General features: G+C 44.5%; 1 protein-coding gene across 1 annotated transcript in view; it reads left to right on the top strand.

The window, feature by feature from the left end:
- Positions 1-2,945: 2,945 nt before the first annotated feature.
- Positions 2,946-23,121, top strand: part of UNC5D (unc-5 netrin receptor D) — a 543,052-nt gene continuing 522,876 nt past the window's right edge. Inside the window, exon 1 of the mRNA XM_004592710.2 lies at positions 2,946-3,300. Within this exon, the coding sequence (XP_004592767.1) occupies positions 3,198-3,300 (103 nt within the window). The 5' untranslated portion in view covers positions 2,946-3,197. The remainder of the gene's footprint in view (positions 3,301-23,121) is intronic.

Genomic DNA, 23,121 nt, shown 5'->3' with positions numbered 1-23,121 from the left:
AATCCTGCTCCCCCACCCCCATCTCCATGGGACTTTGGCATTGTCTGCAGTCGTCCCAGGCACATCAGCAGGAAACTGGATTACAGGTAGGGCAGCTGGACTAGAAGCAACACTGTGAAATGGAACGCTGAGACTGCAAGTCGCAGCTTAACTGGCTGTGTCACAATGCCTGCCCCAAACATTACTATTTTATAGTTGGGGCAACAAGAGCTATTCGCTTGCCCCAGTCCATAGAGTTTGTTCCCGGCAGAGGGAGGTAGATGCTTGGTCTGCCTGGATTCTCAGGCCAGTTACAGAGATTCTAAACTCTCCAATATATTTTCCGAGTGAATATGTCTACTGCAGTGGTGGCGTACAATTCATATGTGTCTGAACTGTCAAAATCACATGGATAGGGGATGATAGACATAATTAATATGTATGTAGTATGTAATTAATCAAGTGAAGGTAATAGAAGGAATAAGGTGATCTACCTTCTCTCATCCCATCAGTTAAATGCATCTGAAGTAAATGAACTGAAAGTTCTATCTCTAGAAAGTCTGACTCAACATACAATAGTTTCCTTGCGTGCAGAATGACACGTTTTCTTGTTTTCACCCTGTCTTTCCTTATCTGCTAATCAAGAATAAGGATAATCGTATCACATCAATCTCACATGGTTTGCTTTTCTGATTTAAACACGTGTGGGCAAGAGTGCCTTGAGGAGGGCACTGCGTTCTGAGCCTGTGAGTTCCTTCCTCTCCTACCTGTCCTTCTAATTTTACTTGAATTGTGAACCTAGAATTAGTTGATTTATCTCTTAGATCACTTTTCAAAATGAAATTTGTGTTACTTTTGTCCCCCTGCTGGGACAGTTGCAAGGCTACCTTGGAAATGCAGTCAGCCCTTTTCCTTTCTCAAGAAAGTGCTCACTGGTGACAGGATCGAGGAATAAGGAAAGTCAGGCGATGAATGAGTATTTTCCAGGAGACAGGTAAAGCATATTTGGTAGATTAATTCTCAATTCACCTTCTTGGAGGAAAAGGACAAAACCCTCATTCACCGAGATTCTAAAGAAATTTCCAGGCAGGTCCCTTGGCAGCCCCACATCAGTCTTGGCTGTGAAGCTAACATCCCCCAGAGCCCAGCTTCCTTGCCTGGCCCCCACACCTGTTATTGAGCTGCAAGAAAGTCCAGCAACAATGGACTCCTTGCACTGACATTCACGCGTCTGGAGGCACTCCAGGGGGGTGGGGGAGGCATGGTGCTGACTGATCAAGGAATCAATCTCTCTGCCTATCATCCAGTTAGTGCAATTACCTCCCCAGAACAAAATTACCTCACCTGCAACTGTTTAGTCCCTGGAGAAAGGTGTTGGGGAATAGGTAGCCCTTGGTTCAGAGAAATGGATTTTTAAAGACTTACACATGGCCCCGTGCTGGTAGCCTAGCGACTAAAGTCCTCTCCTTGCAAGCACCGCGATCCCATATGCTTTTCAGTTCCAATCCCTGCCGGCCCGCTCCCCATCCAGCTCCCTGCCTGTGGCCTGGGAAGCAGTTGCTGACTGCCCAAAGCCTTGGGACCCTGCACCCGTGTGGGAGACCTGGAAGAGGCTCCTGGCTTCAAATCAGCAAATCAGCTCATCTCAGCTTTGGCTCTTGCGTCCACTTGGGGAGTGAATCATCAGGAAGATCTTCTTCTCTGTCTTTCCTTGTCTCTGTATATCTGACTTTCCAATAAAAATAAATAAATCTTTTTTTTTTTTTTTTTACATAAGGGTAACACGTGTTGATAATGAACCATGGGGCTGGGCAGGAGGAGTATTAGGTTGGATGTCTTTCAGATGAAGATATTCTTAGCTCCTGGGGTCAGCCAAGGCAAAAAGGAGTCAGCTGAGTTCTGGCCCTCATGTGGAGGGTATGGAGGAGGAAAAGCAACGAGCAGGTGACAGAACAGGCAATTGGATTCCATCATCCCCTCCACCTCTGAAACCTAGGGACCTACCCCAATCCCACAAAAATTACTCCTCCCACAGAAGGAAGAATATTAGACATAACCCACGCAAACAAACAAGCCAACACCACCAAAAGGCTGTCTTTCTTGTTACTAGTGTTATTATGTTTTCCGTCATGCAGTTTTGTGGGTATAGGGATTCTCCCCTTTTCCTCCTCTTCCTCCCTCCCTCTTTTTCTTTCCCGTAGTCCCACCACCCCATATTGTTACAGTAGTATCGGCTTGGTGTCTGTCTTCACCCCACAAAAACCTCACTAGAAAAGCCACTTCCCAGAGCTCAGCCTCAAAGGAACGCAAGCAGGGGGCAACTGGACAGAACAACTAATGTAGGAAGCCCGGGAGTTCTGGCTGAGGACCCTGGCAAACCGAAAATTCAAAATCAAAACACAAACAGACCCCTGCCCCTTGATGTGGCCCCTTGTTCACGATTCTTCACCTCCCCACTTTCCTGCAGGCATAGGTAGCTCAGTGCAAACAAGGATGCATCCCATTGTTTTATTTTTTTTTTCATCCCTCCCATTTGACATTTTTTTTGGAATGCTTTTTGCTTTATCTGAAAGGCAGGACTTTGGAAATGGATTCAAAGTTGCACACAACAGAGGTTTTCTAGCAGCTGCCAGCAGGCGACTCAGATGCCCACATCTTCCAGCTCCGCGTTGTCTTCCAAGAGGCCCGGCGGCCCCACGCCACCATCCCGAGGCGCGTGCCAGGCTGCCCACGCCCGGCTCCAGGCCCGCCGCGGCTCGGGGCGCACCCAGGTGCGGCTCGTGCAGCAACCTGCGCGAGGGGAGGTGGGGGCACGTGCGGCCGCCGCGGGCTCACCTGCGCCGCCGCCCCTCCCGCAATCCCGCCCCGCTCAGCTCATTGGCTGCGCCTCGGAGGGGCGGAGAAGGGGCGGCCGCGGGGGTCTCATTAGCGATGCGGACTCGCTGCTCCTCTCGCTAGTCCGGGGCCGGCCGCCTCGCGGCGGGGAAGGCTGGACTACTCCGGCAGCGGCTGCAGCGGCGTCTGGGGGAAGACTATGGGGCCGCGCGCCTTCCTTGGGTGCGCAGCCAGCGGCGGCCCGGAACGTGCAGCCCCACTGCTGTAGGGAACGACGGTGGAGGAACGGTCGCCCCTCCCCGGGACCCACTCGTCTCGGCCCCTGCGCCGCAGGGCGACTGTCGGGAGCTCGGGGGCGTGGAAGAGCAGCTGTGTCCAGGACCATGGAGAGATCAGCGGCTGCAGGAGGAGGCAGTGCCAGGGCGCGCCGGTGGATCCCGTGGCTGGGACTCTGCTTTTGGGCAGCTGGGGCTGCGGCTGCGCGAGGTAAGTGCGGGGTTGAGCGGGAGGCTGGGTGCCAGGGTCGGGGAGCGCCGGCGAGACCGAACGGGACCAGTACTCCTGGCTTTGGTTTTCCAAGTTGCTCCCTGCGTCCCTCCGTGCGCCGAGCCCAGCAGGATGCAAATCGAGTGGAGGACCCGCAAGGGGTTTCGCTGCTTTCCAATCGAGTTTGCGACTCGCCGCAATCCGACAGGTTGTTGTGACCCGAGCCCCTCTACCCTTCGCTCGCCCGCTCCCTTCTCGAACCCTCCCCATTTGCTGCAGCCTGGAGGAGCCCCGCGTCGCTCCGTTCTCGCCTTCCCGCGTCCTTTCCACTTCCTTCCAAGGCGGCTTGGTCCGTGGACAGGTGTCCATGGTAGCGCCCCAGAGTTCCCGGGGGGTGTAGAGAGACGCCAGGTGAGGGGCGTCCGTCTCTAGGCGGTGGGTAGTATAGAAGGGGGCGTTTTTTCCCCTTGAGGGAAGCAACACTCAGGCTGAAGTCCCCTGGCTCTGCACCAAGCGCAACACCCCTTGGGCGCCCCTAGCCAGCAGTCTAAACCGGGATTGGGCTTTCCCTTCCTGAGCCCGGGCGAGCTGCGGACACCGTCCCGGGGTCGCGGCGCCCCGCAGTGCTGAGGTCCGGGAAGCGGCTGTTCACCAGGCTCCTTAACCAGGGCTAACTGCAGCCAGGAAGCCCGGGCCCCGTCAGGCAGCGGGGAGACCTCTACCGCTTTCGCCCTTCGACGCGCAGTCCTGTTTGCCCCCGGTTCTGTGGACTCTGGCAGAGTGAAATCTACCAACTGCCTTCAGCCTTTCAGCTCCACCTTGAGCGAGGACAAGGGAGTATCAACTTAAGATAGATCCGTGTACTTGCTTTGAAGGTGCTCGCAGGCAGTTTGCGCCCTAGCTGTAGGTATCCCGTGGCTTTGCCTTTGAAATACTCTCCTTAAAGGGCGCCATCCGTTAGGCTTAAACGTGTAATTGCGGTAAATGACTTGCCTAACGCTTGCCTGCTGAGAGCAAGGGAGAATGGAGCTGACCGCCGCACCCAGCGCTGTGCTTGCTGGCTTGCTCAGCAGCTCTGATTTTCTGGTAGCCTGGAGGCGAGTACAAAGGGTTAAGGACCAACACAAAAGAATCAAGGTCTCTTTGAGTAAGGGCCGATGATGTGTTTAAAACTGCCAGGCTGGAGAGAATGAAGAGAAAGGTGGACAGAAGCTGCCCGCTTTAAGACTCGGCTTCGTGTGCCCACTGCTATTTCATTTCCCGAAAAAGTTGCGTTTCCCCCCTTTTCCCTTAATGAAGCGGGTTTTTTGGAAAGCGGGAAGGGTTTAGAAATGCGCCCCTGGTGATGGCACACACTGGCTTCTGGAAACCTTGTGTTTTCTCTCTGTTGCTGGAAGCAGCACACACGCGTCAGCCATTCAATTTACTATTGGAGAATGCCTCTTTGCAAAGTCAGCGCTGAGTTGCTGTGTTATCTGCGGGGCTGGGGAAAGAGTGGGCCTTTTCTTAAACGTGGGTCTCTATGTGTGTGATTTGCGCTTCCTCTTGAGTGTGCTGGAGACCTCGAGCGACTGACTGCAGGTAGTGGTGCTGGGGATTGGCCTGGTGGAGTTGCCCTGAAGCCTGCTGGCAGCGGGATGTAAAGACCTGCCAAGAGCCTCTTGGATGGAGTTTGGCTGGCTGTGAATCCAAGGCTAGCACCTCTTGTCTGCAAGCTGTTCTGTAAAGGTCTGCTGGAAAACATACTGTACACTCCGCAAGCTCCCTCACAAAACAAATGCTTCACACGCATCACAGTGTATGCTTGAGACACATGCAAGTGGAGCTGCCAATCTGTTCTTCCTGGAGGTTGGGGCGCACTGTGTCTTGAGCAGCTGTGAGATTCCTCATGTAGTGAATGTTGCCCAGGCAGCCTGTGAAAACCTGGGAAGCCACGGTGCACCTGGCTTTGGGCAGGTAGGCATGATTGACCTTTTCAAAACAAAAGGTGTGTTCTGATGTTACTGAAGTGCTCCCAGCCTAGGAAAGTAGCCATTTCTTAAAGTTGAGTTCAGGTGTGGCTTGTTTGCTCAGTGTTCTGGCCGTGCACAATGTGGTCACATTTTTCTCCTTTACTCAAGTAAATGGCTTTTGTTCCACAAGATTTGTTAATTTGAACCAAGATATTCCTTCCTCCACCCCCCCCCCCCCCAATAGGCTATGCAGGATTGGACAGCAGAACAACAGTCAAGAGTTCAGGGTCATTTTCACAATATGTATTACCTGTTTCCTGAGGTCATTTCACCTGCTTGCTTCTCCGCACCCCCGCATACTTAATGTAAAAACTAATAGATCTTAGAGTGGTTTCTGATGAGTAACTTTGCGTATTATGTCAGCATCTATTGGGACAAGGGCCGGGGGGGCTTGAAGAAATTCCTGGTGCCCCCAGGAGTGATATTCCACTTCTGTTTGTAGGCACGAATGGCCTCTTCAGATTTATACTCTGGTCTGATGGCAGACTGTAAGGAAGGCACTTAGGTGCCATGATGGCTGTATCCTTCAACACTTTGTAACTGAAAAGGTTGCTTCAAACTTTTCTTGTGACCTGCTAAGTGCTAATTGAATGTACATCATGTTGTCATACTGATGTATTTTTTTTTTCATCTTTGAACGAAAGGATGGCTGCTGCTGATGTCATCGCAATTCTTGCCTTGGTTATTCTGAGATCTCCCAGTCATTAAAGGAAGAGAGTTTGAGGCTGAGCAGTCACATGGTTTCTGGCTTTTAAAACTTTACTGGACATGAAATCTTCCTTGCGGTAATGTGTTGATGGCAGGAGTATCGCACTCTTGTATAAGCATAACAGTTGTTGGGTTTATGTAGCTGAATCCATTTATCTGTTGAGGACAGGGAGTTCTAAGTCCACAGGCATTTCCTGGGAAATGATTGTTACTATGTCACTTCTTTTCTCCCTTTGCTCATTCTGTTCCTTTACCTCCTAGGCCTTTGGGAAAAGCCTTTTTCTCCCGTGTCGTCCTGGACAGTGCTTGTGCTCTGATCTGGTGCTGCCTGGTGTGTGCACTCTTGCCTAAGAGTCTTCCAGAGATCTGTTCAGCGGTTGCCTTTTGTGATTGAGTTCCTCTAAGTGGACGCTTCCTGACAGCACTTGTTGCCCTCCAATCTTTCAGGGACCGTTCTGGGGTTTTTCAGTGGTGCTTTGTAGGCTGGTGAAGGACCAGGTGTGCACAACCCTCACCCCTGATTAGATGGACTTACGCCTTAGGAGGGACAGGTTTAGGCCTCACAGTTCCATTATTTGTAAGTTTGGTCACTTTTTTTCTTAATACCAAATACCCTATATGAAACATTGCTTACTTTAAAGGTTTATCAACGAATTGGTTTCACAGATGATAATGCAGCTTGATACCTTTCCTTGAGCTTTTCAAAATTTCTAGGCTGGGGACATCAGCTATGTGTGTTCCAAGCTACTTCCAAAGCCAGGTAGAAGAAGAAACTTTTATTCCACTAACCCTTTAAGAAGGGTGGAGGTGGTTTGTCTCATTACAGGACAGGCACCTGTGTCCACTGAGCTCAGCTGTGCCCTCATTTCTAATTATTTCTGTGCCAGTAATTGTGGTTGTCTGTTACTGTAGGGAGCATGGGTAGTGCCAGGTAGTGCCACTTCAACAATGACATTGTATTTTAGGACCTAACTTTTCATTGTAAGGAGCAATGGAAACTTTGCGTGTGTCCTTCTCAGCCACAGCGTCTATGTAAAGATGCTTATCTGTCGCCCCCACCCGTTGCTTTTCAACTGGCCACTGTTTACATGCAAGCTACCATAATGTCATTACCACTCTTTATACCATATCTAGTCCTTAAAAGACGGCGCTTTTGTAGCTTGGCTTGAATATGAAATAATAGCAGTGATTGTAGTGTGTGTGCCATTCATTACTCTAAATGCTTCACACCCATTAACACATTGAATTCTTAGAATAACTCAGTGAGGTAAGTGCTGCCATTATCCTCAGGTGTATGATAGGAAGAAAGGGCCATAGGTGAAATGCTGCCAGCCATGCTCACTCAGATCCCTGTGTGTGATGCCTTGGTTTATACCTGCTCAGTCTGAGTCCGGACTCCACAGCAGACAGTTATCCAGACTGCACCCCCACCAAAAACTATGGCCCTGGTGTTTTGGTGACGAAAAATGCCAACGTGGCATGCTTCTAACGATCAAGACTTTAGAGTAGCTTCAGTAAGCCTGGAAATGTATTCCAGTGCCTCTAAGATTTATGTTGTATGGAAACAGCTTCTCGGCATTCAGCTACCTGTACGTTAAGATTGCATTCACAGTTCTCAATGCCAATGTCTAATATGATAGCTGGCCTTCCCCTCCTCCCCGACCCCCCAGTCTTGAATTTCAACAGAAAATATTGAGTATGCCATCCATGGAATGGCAGATCCCCAGGGACTATTTGTTGCATGTCTTGTATTTTTAGCCTTGTTTGCCGGGGAAATGTGGAGCATGAGATTTGAGAATAGATTGTTAACACCAGAGGCTGCTGTGTTTCTGCTGTTTCGGATCCTCCTGCTGCTGCTCGAGGGAGGCAGATGGCTTGATTCATTTATAGAAAACAGATATTCATTCTATTTTGCATTTCCACTTTGAAAAGAACTTTTAATTGTTTGTGCCACATTGCATCATATGGGCTTATTGTGTGCATACACATGCTGTGCGTAGATAATTTGCAGAATTGGGCGCGTGTGAAATCTTCAGTGCAGGCTCTGATCCAAAAGCCACTGCTCATATTGGGGTGCCTTTGGCATCCTCTTTGGCCTGTGGATCTGTTCCTAGTGTGGCATATTCCCGGGATGCCTTGCTCACCTGATCACCTCTGCACTGCCCGTGGACCTCCCTCCCTCCCTACCTGACTGGTACCAATACTGTTGTGCTCAAGTAGAAAGAGTAGGCAAGCTTCGTATTTCTCACTGATCAGGCCACTACAAGATGAAATATTTAGTATCTGGCAGGGCAAGAACAATGTGTAGCTTGTGTTGCTCTGACTGCTTCCTTCTGGTAGCTTTTTTGGTAAGTGAGAATACTAAAAATCCAGCGTTGCGTGTGAGGTTCATGATGGCTTGAGGGCAAGCACAGTTGTCTCTTGGCATGTGTTAAGGAGGGGTTCCAGGACGTTAACACATACCAACACCTGCAGATGCTGAAATTCCTTTGCGGCAAGGCAGTCCTATGTGCATCTTAACAGATACTTGTATTCATCTAGATCATGTACAAATTCCTAATGCAGGTAAATCCTGCAGAAGTAGTCCCTCTTTGGGAATAATGGCAAGAAAGAAAAGCCAGAATGTATCTAAGGCAGGTGGACCCATCATAGACCTAACAACATCTTTGACCCATGGCTGGTTGAACCCTGATGTGGAGAGCCAGTGGTATTGACTTTCTACCTCCACAGCACTCATTCATAATGTGGAAAACAGCATTTAATGCAAGCATGATCAAGGCATTGGCATGTATATCCCACTTTCATCCTGCATTGCAAGGGCAGGAAACATCAGATGGGAAAACACCACTTCAGGGATGTCGAATTTGAAGGAGGGTCTTTATTGTGCACTCGTGTGAAAGCTATAATTTCTCATCAGGTAAGTCAGAGGGAAAATGACATTGCAGACATGCCGGCGGGTAGGTAATTGGCAAGCAGGCTGGCGTAGGAAGCAGGCATTGCAAGAGGCTGAAGTGAAAAAAATTGTCTTGTAGTTGAAGTGCCCAACCCACCCTGAGCTGAATGTCTTGGAGACTGTCATGTAGATTTGGGGAACCTATGGCTACAGTAAGTTTGACTCACTGCTGGGTGAGAAATCGGCCTCTGACTCCATCGGTGGTGGTGGTAGCTTAGAGTTGACCTGGAAGTCTTCAGTGACATCGGCCTGTAACAGTACTTAGTGTGGTAGTTACGGTGATTTTAGTTGAAGTTGCTGTACACGCTGGGGCAGGAAGGAAAAGCCAAGGAAGTTAAGGCAGCTCTGTTGCTACTGTTGGACAAATCAGTGCTTTTCACATGTTAATGTGCATTTGAATCACTGCAGATCTCTGCAGAAGCACATTATGATTTAGTCAGTCTGTGGTGGAGCCTGAGATTGTACATTTCTGACAAGCTCCAGAATGATACCATCCGTGGGCCAATATTACGTAGACTTCAACGGAAGATTATTTTTAAAACAGCTGGTGCAACAGGCAAGCAAAAATGTCAGTTGCAACTCAGACAAGCATAGAGAAGCTTCTAAAATAAATAAATACTCGGGGGACGCTAGTCTAAGTATGGAATTTTATTTTGAAATAATTGGGGCCTGATCTCTCTGTGCCCCAGTATTTTAGCAGTTTTTATGGTGTCTGATTTTTAAGTTGAAGAGGGTTAGAACAACCTGCTAACATCCCTTCAATTTCCTGTGTTGCAGTAGTGGTACACTCCAGGAAAATGAGAGAATGGAGCTGGAGGTAAATAAGAGGCAGAACAAAAAGGGTTGGCTTTTCTCAATCACACGGCGGTGTTGTGGAAGGCACCAGTGCTTCCCAACCAGCTGCATCTGTGCCCCTGCCTGCAGTGGGAGCTCCTGCTCCTAGACCAGCCTCGGTTGCTGCAGAAGGGGTCTAGTTCAGTGACTGGCCCTACTTGGCTGAGAGCATGGGCTGCGTAATGTTACTCTACCCTCACTGCATGAAGGAATGCGCACACGCACAAATAGCCAAAAGGCTGAAACTTTAAATCTCCTCAATGTTAGGATAATTGTCTTGGAAAATTTAACTGCCGTAGAAAGAATAAAGTGACTAAAAGAGATTGTGTGTGTGTGTGTGTGTGTGTGTGTGTGTGTGTGTGAGAGAATTTTCTCAAAAGGTTATAAAGATTATAAAGACAGTATTCTTAGATGGCTGGCTCTGGAAAAGATTAAACATAAGACATGACCTATTACAGAAGGCAGTTGTGAAATAGTGCTCTTTGTGGAATTTGGTTTTTACACATATTGACAATTCATCACTATGTTCACACACATTGAGGTTCAACATGTGATGAAATGAGGTCATATCCTGGGCCTGGTAGGGTAGTCTAGTGGCTGAAGTCCTTGCCTTCCATGCACTGGGATCCCATATGGGTGCCAGTTCATGTCCTGGCTGTCCCACTTCACATTCAGCTCCCTGCCTATGCCCTGGGAAAACAGGGACAGCACAAGGTCTTGGGACCCTGCACTCACATGGGAGACAAGGAGGAAGCTCCTGGCTTCAAATTGGCTCATCTCTGGCCGTTGTCACCACTTAAGGAATCAACCAGTGGAGGGAGGATCTGTCTCTCCTCCTCTCTGTAAATCTGACTCTTTAAAAAAAAACTTCATTTTTCTTGGAATCTACACACTAATAGTGCTGAAATGAGACTTCTTCAAATGCTTTTGGCACTTCTTGATCTGCAGATTGTGTAATTCTATTTTGTTGCAGGCTGATTGGGTTGAAGTTGGATGCTTCTAAAGTACTTTGGCTCGCTTGGGGCTTGACAAGGGGAAATGACCAATAGAACCGTTCAAGTGCTTGCCTTGACTTGTTGGCTAGTGTGGTTTCAACCTTTTTCATAGAAATGGACACAGCTTTATCTGAAAAAGAGTGTTATAAATGATGGCAGGAATACCAAATTGTGACTATGTTAAAAGTGGCATACTATAGTATGGAGTAAGTGATCTGAAATATTCTGAGGCAACTGTTAAGAAGTAGCTTTTAAAAGTGAAGATTACTAATAGTAATTCAATAAAGACCAACATCTAGCTGAGTGGTTAAGTCACTAGTTGGTACATACATGTCCCATCCAAAGCGTCTTCTAATGGCACCTTGCTGCAGGCATAGACCCTGAGGGCCAGTGGTGGGGGCTTTAGTAACTGGGTTGTTGCAACACATTGGGAGACCTGGATCAAGGTCCTGCTTTTAGCTTCCTGGGCTCTTGTGGCATTCTTGTAGTGGGGAGATCTTGCTCTCATCTGTCCAGTTAATACAGATAATGCTAAAATTGCCCAACACTGATGTTTTCAGCATGTGAAAGTCATCAAAGTGAGTAAAACTACAAATCACTTTGAGAGGTTTTGTTTATTAAAATACCATTACAGATTTGACATACTATTAACTTCTCAATCTGGATAGCTTTTCTAAATATTTAAAGTTGTAAGTACATGTGCTTTTGTTCTGTGCTCCGTTGTGAAACAATTCTAAGTTTTTTTAGTGTGTATTTGACAGTAGTTTAAAGGCACAGTACAATTCAACCAGTAATTTTCATCAACATGTCTGTAAAAATTATCGAACTTATTTTTGTTTTTTTTTTAAAGTAAACTATTTCAGAAGGAGAAAGTTGGCTTCTATCTGCTGGTTTATATTGCAGATACCCATAGCAGCTGACCCAAAACCCATAGCTGTATAACACAATCCAGGTCTCCTGGTTGCTCGTGGGAACCAAGTCATGAGCATCACTTGCTGTCTCCAAGGCTCTGTGTTAGAGGGCTGGAATGGGAAGCTGAGCCAGGACTCCAACATAGGACCCCCCCCCCCATCCCATACTGGACTACCTAAGTGGCACCTTCATTGTGCCAAATGCCCACGGCATTCAGCCTACTTCTTAAATAGGGAAAACCTCCAACTGTAATTTTTTACCAAACATATGTGTGGTATGAACCTTTTGAAAGTAGCTGAGGTTTAAATTTCTCCTTTGAGGTAGACAAGCCTCGCTGCCTCAGTCTTTGGGCCAGAAGTTGCAGCATTTGTCAACGCCTTACATCCAGAAAAATTCTAAAGATGTCTCCCTTAGCAAACCGATCAGGAAGATCACAGGTTTTGTCAGTGTGAGGTGTGTGTGGGTGGGATGCAAGTATACTGGAGTTGGTTTTAAAGAAATCGAGTGAAAGATTTGACATTACATTTCTTTTCCCCCTGGAACGGGAAAAAAATGCCCGTCTGATTTTCCAGTGTGTAGCAGCTGGCTTAAGATGTCTGTTTCTCGGTATTCCTGTAAAAGATCGTTCCATCCCAGTCATGTGCTGCAGCTTCTAAGTCGTGCAGCCACATGTTAATCATCAAGGTGAAAAGTGCTGTAATGTGTGAATACCTGTGTGACACAGCAGCAGAATGTCGGATGTCACTCTATCAAGCTTACATCATTAGAGTTCTGAGCTGTTAAATAGGATTAATAACACTGAAATTTGAAATGTCATCACCGCCTTAACTCTGAATTCTAGTACAGGTTGAGAGTCTAGTAAGAAATCACTTTTTAATTTCTAGAATGTGAATAAATTTCCTGTGTTTCATGTGAGTGTAATGATCCTCTAAATTCTCCCACCCATTATCCCACCCACCCTTCGCTGCTTCTTTTTTTACTTTTTCAGTGTATTCTCAGGTACTTTATGAGCTTAATCCTCTACTAAAGAATTCCACAAATAGTATACCTGTTAGATGCTCAAGTGTTTCAGACTCTAAACTCACTTCTGAGCATTGTAGAGAATGTTGAACTTGTCTTCGTTTTTTGTCTGAGTGGCGACTCCTGTCTAAACCTCAAACTTTCCTTGGCTGCCTTTGTTCTCAACACTTCCCTCCCAATAAAGCGAAGTGGCAGGTGGGAAGGTTCAACACTCTGTCCTTCAACATGCCACAATTTTCTCCGATTCTCTTTACATCTGTAAAATGAGAAGAAAAGACGAAATTATCTTTAAAGCACCTTTCTGCTTTAACATTCTGTATGTGATACTGCCTTTTGTTTTCAGCACTGCTTGTTCAAATTTTTATCATTTCAGGAAGCATTTCCTGACATTTCAAGTAGGCATCAGCATCTTCCATGAATGGATGATCCTATGGAAGAATGATTTATAAGACGGGTTGATGGGACGCTGGGAATGACTCTAGGAATCCTTGGCTTTGGCATTTTCATAGGGCACTGGCGATAATGTTGTGTTTTGGTTATTGAGGCAGTGGCTGAAAATGAATGCCAGTGTGTGTGAGTGCAACTGCAGAAGTGGATTAAGGGCAAGACAGCTGTTGGAACTGGGACACTTCATCACTGCTGGTTGCTGTGCCCTAGGTGTGCCCACTCTTGGGAGGGCTTTTCTTCAGAAAGGAGAGACAGGAAGAAGGTAAAATGAACACTGTCGATGACAGATGGGCAGTTGAACTGCACCTGACTGAAGCTGGGAACTCGGTGCAGGTGTCCCGCTGCAGGATGGGTGGAAGGTAACCAACTGCTTAAGTCATTACCTGCCACATCATGAGACTACAGTGTGGCACGAAGTGGGAGTTGGGACAAATAGGCAGGCATTAAACCAAGCATTTCAGAAGTGGGATGCAGGCTTCTTAACTATCAGGCTTAATGCCTGCCATGAGTCTTTTCCCTCAAGCAGAAACTGGATAGATGAAATTTCAGGTTGAAATTTAAGTATTTGAAGTCTTAGATGAATAAAACACCCAGACTCAGTTCATAATATAAAGCACTCAGCTTTTTACTTTGTCTGAAATCGATGCCTCTTGTGTTTTTGTGAAGAGGTTTAAAGGATCAGGGAGCCAGTTGGCCCTCAATTCCAATAATTGCCTTTGTTTGTGCTCTGGGTAAATAACACTTTCTCTGGATTTGTGGGATAGCTTTGACTAGGAAGCGATACAAAATGTTGAAGTAGGCTTGCGCTTAACACATGCCGAGCGTGGATTGGATCATGAAACCTGTGGATACCTGCATTTCACACTTGCAGAAACAAATCAGAAATGTTTAAAATTGCCCCAAATCTTCAGGCCCAAGTGCAGATTTACCCATGAACAGTCACTTGCCGGGCTTTCAGAGGCTGTGTCTGGCTTCACCTGCCATTAACCCAGTGCTTCATTCTCTCAGTGTTGTGCTTGCCGTTTAATGCTTCCCAGGCTTTCAACAAAAGTAATCGATAGACGTACCAAGGAACCCGAAAGAATGATGCCACACAACTGAAGAACATTGATTATATACTCTTGTATTGAAGGATGTTTGCCTTTTATTTAAAATTTACGGTGTTCTAGAATATATTTAATGTAATACATTTGTGTCTTTTAACTTTAGTGTGTTCTGAATAGCTGAATGGTGGGGACATGATTTGGATTACTCAAGCTGTTCAGTATAACTGCGTTAATGCAAGGGTTGAATTATAGATTTGCTTTGTGTTTAGGTGAACATTTGGATATATTTTAGGCTTTTGTTACAATTTCTTAGTATTCAGTATGAAAACTAATTTTCCCCTAAATCTCAAATATTACAAATAATGTAGATGGGTTTTTGGCACAAGTGGTAAAGATGCTGCTTGGAAGGCCTGTATTCCATATTGGAGTGTAAAGATTCAAATCCTATTTCCTCTCCCTATCTTGGTGCATGGGCATCCTGGGAGACCCCAGGTGATGGCTTATGGTCTTGGTCACCTGCCACCCACGGGTACAGTGGCTGATCACTAACAGCAGATGGAGGAGGCTTTTAATATGCAACTTGTGTGCATCTTTGGAGATTGTTGTTGTAGGCAGTGACATGTCTGATACCCTCACACAACCTTGAAATTCATCCAAAGATAGTAACCGGTTTTTTGTGTCTAATGTGTTTTTCCTTTACAGACAGGGTCTGTTTTCCTTATCCTCAGCATTCTTTGCATCTCTGGCCAGTGATTTGTGAAACAGCCATCTCCATAGTCAGAGTGCAGATAATACACTGTGACATCTGGCGTGATTATGCATGTCGATGTCACCTTGCTGGGAAAGTGTTAGACACACGGGGTGTAGAAAACTGATTGTTGGAGATTAGGTATCAAAATATTCAGGGTTTTTGGCTATTTTCACCAATAATTGGTGGAAGAGCTTGCTGTTGCAATGTTGGTCAGGGTCGAAGTTGACACAACGCTGGTCATTACCCAAAAGCAAAGCCATGCCTTCCAAACTTAGACATCTGTTTAGTATCATCACCCAGGGTTAAGTGAGAATCATAGATGGGTGTTTACTGTGTGATTAATTTTTAGACTTGAAATTGTCAGTTTCCTTATTATGAATCTTAAAACTAATTCTCAGCAAATGTACAACATGCTTAAATCATCGTATTGAATAGATTAAAAGATGTATACCAAGTTCTTAGTGTAAGTCTTGTTTGGGAGGATTCCTATCTGTCTATATTCTGAAGTGAGTTATCAGGTTCTCAGCTGATGCCACAATTTCTGTCTACGTCTTTGAGTCAGAATCTGTGTAGCGGATTTAGCATTAAAATTCCTGAAGTGATATTAAGTTTGAGGACCAGTGATTAAGTTATTTTACTTTATCTTTACATATTCTTCTGAAAGGCAGAGAGCAGAAACTAGAGAATTCTTCCATCCACTGGTTCATTTCCTAGAGGGGTAACAACAGTAAGTTCTAGGACAGGAACCAGGATCCCCATGCTGGTATCCTTGGGAGACACAGAAGACCAAGTACTTGGACAGTCAGCTGCTTTTCTAGGCACACAAGTAGGGAGCTGAATTGGAATGGAATAACTAGGATTTGAACTGGTGCTCTGATAAGGGATTATAGCATTGTAAGCACTGACTTAACCTATGGTGTCCCAACTTACGACCTGGGAATTTTTTTCTTGTTAAAGATTTATCTACCTATAAAATTCATTATGGAGAGAGGGAGAGACAGATGTTTAATTTGCTCATTCACGCCTCAGTTGGCCACAATGGCCAGCACTGGGCCAGGTCAAAGCTGCAAGATTCATCTGGGTCTTCCACTGGATTGGGCCCTTTTTCATTGCTTTCCCCAGATCATTAATAGGGAGCTGGATCAGAACTGGAGCAGCCAGGATACAGAACTACTGCCCATATGGGATGCTGACTTCATAGGCTACAGCTTTACCCCCTACACAATAGCAGTGGCCGAAAGAGACACTGATTTAAGGTGCATACATGGAGAAACTGATTTGGGGTGGAATTTAGATAGCATTCTTGAAAGTCCCTGTCATGGCATAAGTGTGCAAGATGAAATCCGTCATGCATTGTTCCATATTCACTCCTTTCCATAGCTTATCTTTACTTCTGGGATCTCATGAGTTTCATGATGGAAACTGAAGCTGATCTCATTTCAGCCTGTGGGAGCTAAACTTGTCATATGGTGAAAAATAATGGAGATAAATAAAAGGAATGAGATCAAAGGGAAAGGGTTATGAAAGGGAAGTGGGTTGGACAACTTGGTGGGGATGTAAAGTTCCTCCTCTGGACAAGAGTTCAGGGTCCACAAATGGAGATATTTTATTCTCCTTTAAACCTCATCTAATGTCTCTTGGGCCCATAATGTAACCGAGTGACTATGTGTGGTTTGGATGATGACTGGATTACTATCTTCGATAATGATTACTCTCACTGTGTCTTAGTACGTGAAGGAGTAGAACCAAGTGTAGAACCAAGCAGGTCACCACGTGCTGCTTACTGATGGACAGAGGTAGGCAGGGACTGCTGGCATGCCTATGTCACATGGACACACCTACCAAAGAGCTTGTAGTGCAGATTGAACATCCCTAATCGGAAATCAAAGACTTCTGTAGCCAAGACATCGGGATGAGGGATGTCCAACCTATCCTAGCATGCTATCTGTCTGTAGAATCCAACATTCAGTTACTTTGATTTATTGTTCCCCATTAATACAGTGCAAGTATAAAAATGCTTATCTGTGGCCTTACTACGACTTTCAAAAGCAGCATGTTAATACCTTTGGCCGATCTCGATAGGGATTTGAGATGGAAATCGAAATGAACATACATGTATCTTAAGGTAATATTCACAAAGTATGAAGTGTTACCTAGAGACTAATAGCTGTAGACATGCATTTTCATCATTTTGAGGTGGCTTGGTGTTTCTCCAATCTTTTATGGGTTAATGATTCTCAACTGTTAATGCTTCTTTGCCTATTTTAAAAAATAGTGTAAGAAACATATGCTCATCAACTGTTTATTCCTGCTCTGCATTAAGTTTACTTTTGTTGTTCCAAATTAGGTTTCATCAGTGCTACAACATGCACTGTAGATGCATCCATGAAGTACAATACTTGAGCATATGACTTGACCATGATTTAGTGATGCACTTTAGTTATTTAAACTTCTGTTAGATATTCCTTTTAAAGAGCTAAAAGAAATAAATTGCATGCATCTCATAGAGCATAACTACACCCCCTACTTGACCCTCTGCCTCCCCCACTACCACCTTCCCTATGTTTTTAATAATCACATACTTGAACTTTACCTTAGAATCACAAGCATAACCCTCCTATATAAGTAGGAAAACACACGAGAATAGCACATGCACATGTCAAATAGTACTCATTTTCAGCTGCTTTGGATTACTTTGGCTTGAGAGCAGGACCATAAAACAGAATTCTTACCATTTCCCATTGGTTAGTGCTTGACATTGTTGGGCCTGGAGATGATTGCTAATTTAGTGATGGTTGTCTTTTGTTACTTGTATACAGGCGTAATTTGCACATTGTTGCTACTGATAAAATTTTCATGTAGTGGCATTTATATTGTAAAATCTTTGTCTTATTGAATTACTGGAATTTGTGTCATTGTCCTTAATGTGGTAGTTTGATAGTTTTTTTCTACATTGGTGTTCTATTTTTTCTAAAGTGCTTTATTTTCTTCTAATAAAGTAGGATTTCATGGTGCTTTCTCATGAATTTTTATTTTAATCAATATTATTTTATGCTTTGCTCTTTTGTATTGCATTCTGGAAATTCTAACTAAGCTTTATTAAAGATCCCCTCCTATATTCTAAAATCTTACATTTCAGTCTTTCATATTTATGCCTCTAATCCATCTGGAATAGATTTTTTCCTATGTAGAGTTTGAGTTAGGGATTTAATTTCATTCTTCTATGTGAATGAACAGTTGTATCATTTATTGAGGAGCCATTCCCCCCTTTTCTAGTCATTTGCAAGGTCACCTTTGCAACTTGTAAAACTTTCATGTATGCATAAGATTCTTCCAGTATGGCTTTACCTGTTCTTAAAAAGAGTATCAGAAAACCGTTTTGTTTTTATTTGCTACTGTCCTCTTCAGGTACCCTCTAACATGCTGGGCTTGCAGCTGTGACTGCAAACTGTACTGCTGTTTGCTGTCTTACATGTCTTCTCCTTTCTTAATCATTCATTCTGTTTGTGCCATTGCTTTTGGCTTCTTTCTGTGCCATTTTTAAAACCTTTATTTCTCTTATGCTTATGTTGAAAATGCCTGAAAATAGACATGATGCCTGCCTTGGTTTTGACACCTTCAAACATAATATTCAGTCTTTTTAAAAGTAGATACTTGATAAACTGGTCTGGGTGTGAAATTACGACTAATCTCATTGTATTTGCCCACCTGTGATTTCTATCATGTAGTAATTCTCAAAGTCACATAGGTGAATGGGTGTCTTTCCTTGAACTTATTCCTGGAAAGTTTGCATTATCTACTGGATGAGCAACTGACTAAACCAATAAACATGGTCCGGGATTATGAACGGATAAGGTGATCTTGGATGCAGGCCAAGAGACCCATGGTGGCAGACTTTCAGGCATGGCTGAATCTGTTAGGAAGACTGGAGTTCACTGAACATCCAAACCCTTGTTTACAATCACGTTGACTAGGTGCATTTTGTGTCCTTGGTTGAATACCTCAGTTTGCACCATAACCCATGAGTGAGTCTTCCTCACCACTAGGGAGTAATGCCGTCTAGGTGCATGCTATATCTTCAAACTGTTTCACTTCTTAGTGCATCAGTGGGACCACGTTTTAGCTCTTTAGGTCTCTTTGATCCCTGTTTGTCTCCCTCTGAACTCACTAGTTTTTGTGATGTCCGAACACATAGCACAAGGGTATGTTTAGTTGAGCTGGGTTCTCAATGTTTTAAACAAAAACATCAAAACACCAGAAGTATAATGAGCTGATGAACATGATCTGTTCTACATATATGCGTATATGTATAGTTACATGCACACACATTTGGGGATTACTATTTTTATTCCTCAAATATAGTCTGTGGAATAGCTCAGATGTTATCACATTAGGCTAGAGGAAAAACTTGCTACGGGAATTCAAGTCAGTTTTGCTAGAAAAAAGAATGCTGCTGCATTTTAATTGAATGAAGAAGCTGTGTACTTGAATTGTCATCACAAGAGAACATAAGGATTCTAAATATTTTTACTGTGGGTTTCCCCAACACAAAAGGAGTGGGGCAGTTGGAAAGGATGAAGATGACATGAGTCACAAATAGCCTTCTCCCTGAAGGAATGGGCTGAGAAGAGTATCCTGAGGAGGTGGAGGGCTTGGAGTGAGGATTGGAAGAGCTGAGATGAAAGCAGTTCGTGTGGGTCGTGAAGGTGGATGCTGAGTGCCTGCTTCACCTGATGGAAAGGTGAGAGCTTCCTGGCAGGAGGAAATTGGAGCAGAACTGTAAGTAGCTGGGAGTCTCTTCTATCCTGTAACTGGGTGATTTGATCATAATCTGTTCCAGATAACTATCTTCAGATTATAAAAATATCTTCATTAGAAGTTTGGAAATATGTCACATATTTAAGAGAATGAAATTCCTCATAGATGACCCAAATCCTCTTAGGAAAGCTCTCTTGGTAGGAATTGTATTGTTCATGGTGACTTTGTCGGCTGACCTCTTCATCTTATCAGTAAAGGCACAGCATTCACCTATGTGCTGAAATACTTCAGTTTTGTTTTCCAGAGGTTCAGTTCTTAAATATGCTAAACGTCTTTTGTGATTGCTGTTTATAAAAGAAATTAGGGGCCTGGCAGCATGGCCTAGCGGCTAAAGTCCTTGCCTTGAACGCCCCGGGATCCCATATGGGTGCCGGTTCTAATTCCAGCAGCTCCACTTCCCATCCAGCTCCCTGCTTGTGGCCTGGGAAAGCAGTCGAGGACGGTCCAAAGCTTTGGGACCCTGTATCCGCGTGGGAGACCCGGAAGAAGCTCCTGGTTCCCAGCTTTGGATCGGCGCAGCACTGGCCATTGCAGCTCACTTGGAGTGAACCATCGGATGGAAGATCTTCCTCTCTGTTTCTCCTCCTCTCTGTATATCTGACTTTGTAATAAAATAAAATCTTAAAGGAAATTAGGAAATACATAGGATTTAATTTTTACTTTAAAAACCCATTTATTTGAAAAACAGAGGCAGAGAATGAGAATCTACTCATCTGCTGAGCTGACTGAGTCCAAAAGGCCAGAGTTGGGTCAGTCAGGAGCATCCCCAGGTGTCCACTGGGTGCAGATGCCTCAGTACTGGGTCCATCCTCCACTGATTTTCCAAGTTTATTGACAAGAAGCTGTACTGGAACAGCTGAGACTCAAGCTGGGATCCAAATGAGGTGATGGCACTGCAAGAGACAGCTTTACCCACTATGTCATAATCAACCTCATTTATAATTTTTGTCAGTTACCATTTGTTAAAGCCAAGCCCTCTCGAAAAATTTGAAAGGTGTGAGGAGATAAAGCTTCCACCTGTTGATTCATTCCCCATATGGCTGTAACAGCTGGAATGAGACTGGCCAGAAGCCAGGAGTCGTTGGATCTCCCACATGGGTACAGGGGCTCAAGGACTGGGGCCATCTTCTAGTTTCCCAGGCCTTTAGCAGGGAGCTGAATCAGAAGTGGAGTAGCTGGGACTTCAACAATGTGCATATTGGATGCTGATGCCACGGGAGGAGGCTTAACCTGCCGTACCGTAGCACTGTTACTTGCATAATTTTAGTAATAGTATTCATATTCCAAATGCGTTACTTTTTTTGCTTTTTAATTTTTGAGCCATACATAGCATCTATTTATAGGGTATGTTTTGATACATGTATATTGCAATTTTAAATCTAGGGCAAAGAATACATCTTAAACACATTTATGGTGAAACATGCAAAATTCTTCTAGTGGATTTTTAGAACAATATATAAAAAATTGTTACCCTAGCATGCCAAGATGCCAAAACTAAATATCTCAAATCTAGTATCTGCTAATCTTTCTCCAATACTTCCTTCCCTGTACTATTATTGGTATAATGGTTATCATTCTATTCTGAGTTTTTGTACTTTGCTTGATATCATTGTCAGTTCCAGCTTTGTTGCAGATGACAGGATTTCATCTTAATGTCTGAGCAGTATTTGCATGCATTCATTCTGTGCTTTTTGTATCAAGCTTTTCAGTAGGTGAACAACTTCGGTTGTTATCTTTTGGCTGTTGTGAATGGAGCTGCAATAAACATGAAAAAGGTCTCAGAGGAAGTGACTTCATGTCCCTTGGATGAGCTTCAAACTGGGACTCTTGGATCATACAGTAATTCTGTTTTAACTTGTGTATTTACTTTAAAGGAAGAGACAGCAGAAACACATTTCTCTCTGCTGGTTGACTGCCCAAATGTTCCCTTTATCCAGTCCCCTGCAGATATGGCTAGGCCAGGTCAGCTTACGGCAGGAGCAGGGAACTCTGGGTCTTTCCTGTGGCTGCCAGGCAGAGACTCGAGGGTTTAGATATGTGTGTGTATGTGTGAACAGAAAGTTGCATGGAAGCATAGACAGGAACTACACCTAGACACTCCTGCTTAGGATGCTGGCATGCAAGCAATACCTTAGTCACTGAATCCCAATCTTTACCTCCAACCATTTGAAATTTGAGAAACCTCTGTAGTCTTCTCCACAAAGGTGATACAATTTGACATTCCAACCAACAGTATGTTATGGTTCTATATTCTCTGCTCCTCTACCTGCTCTTATAAGGCAATATCTCATAGTGGTTTTGATGGATGTATCCCAGACTAGTGATGCTGAGCATTTCCCTATAGAGCTGCTGATCATTTGGCTTCCTTTGAAAAATGTGGTTCTGTACATTCTTAATTGGGTGATCTCTGCTATTGTTCCCTTCCCGTACATATGCTGATTATTAACCTTTGTCAGGTGGATAGTTGGCAAATATTTTCTCATTCTGTTCACTCTGACTCTTTGCTGTGTAAGAAGCTGTGCAGTTTCAATTTCTGTTGGTTTTTGCTTTTGCTTACTGTATCAGGTCAGATCCACAAAGCTCCTTACCATTCCAATATCCTGAGTTACATTCCCTTAAGTCCTATTTTCCAATACTTAAGTATTATGTTTAGGTCTTTCACTCATTTTTTAGTTGATTTAAAAAAATCGATTTGGAAGGTAGAGTCAGATACTCCATCTGTTCACTCTCCAATGGCTACAATGGCTGAGCAGGACCATACTGAAGCTGGAAAGCTTGGACTCAACCCAGGTTTCTCCCGTATGGGTTCAGACACTAAGGCCAGCTTCTCTGCTTTCTCAAGAGCTCTAACAAGGAGCTGGAACAGAAGTGGGCAGCCTGGATTTGAATTCGGACTCATAGGATGTTAGAATGGTGGATGGCAGCTTAATCTGGACTGCAGTGCATCCTGCCTTCCCTGTTTTTTGTTTTTGTTTTTGCACATGAGGCAGGGTCTAGTTTATTTTTCTGCATGTAGATACTCAAATTTCCCAGAACCTTTACTGAAAACACATTTTTTTTTCATCCAATACATGTCCTTAGCACCTTTGGCAAAGATCAGGTGACAGAAGGTGTGTGAGCTCGCTTTCAGGCTGTCTGTTCTGTCCCATTTCTTTATGCCAATGTCATGGTGTTTAAAGGTTGGATAATACACTAGTGTGTAGTTCTTTTTGCTCAGGATGGTTTATGCTCTTCCTGGTCTGTCATGGTTTCATTCAAATCTTCGTCGTTTCTAGTTCTGCAAAAAATGTCTGAGTTTGCTTGCTTGGGATTGCAAGGGAATGAT

Source organism: Ochotona princeps, chromosome 11 (assembly GCF_030435755.1).
Source record: "Ochotona princeps isolate mOchPri1 chromosome 11, mOchPri1.hap1, whole genome shotgun sequence".
NCBI lineage: Eukaryota > Metazoa > Chordata > Mammalia > Lagomorpha > Ochotonidae > Ochotona > Ochotona princeps.
The sequence above is the reverse complement of the archived record's forward strand: the minus strand, read 5'-3'. Positions and strand labels throughout refer to the sequence as shown.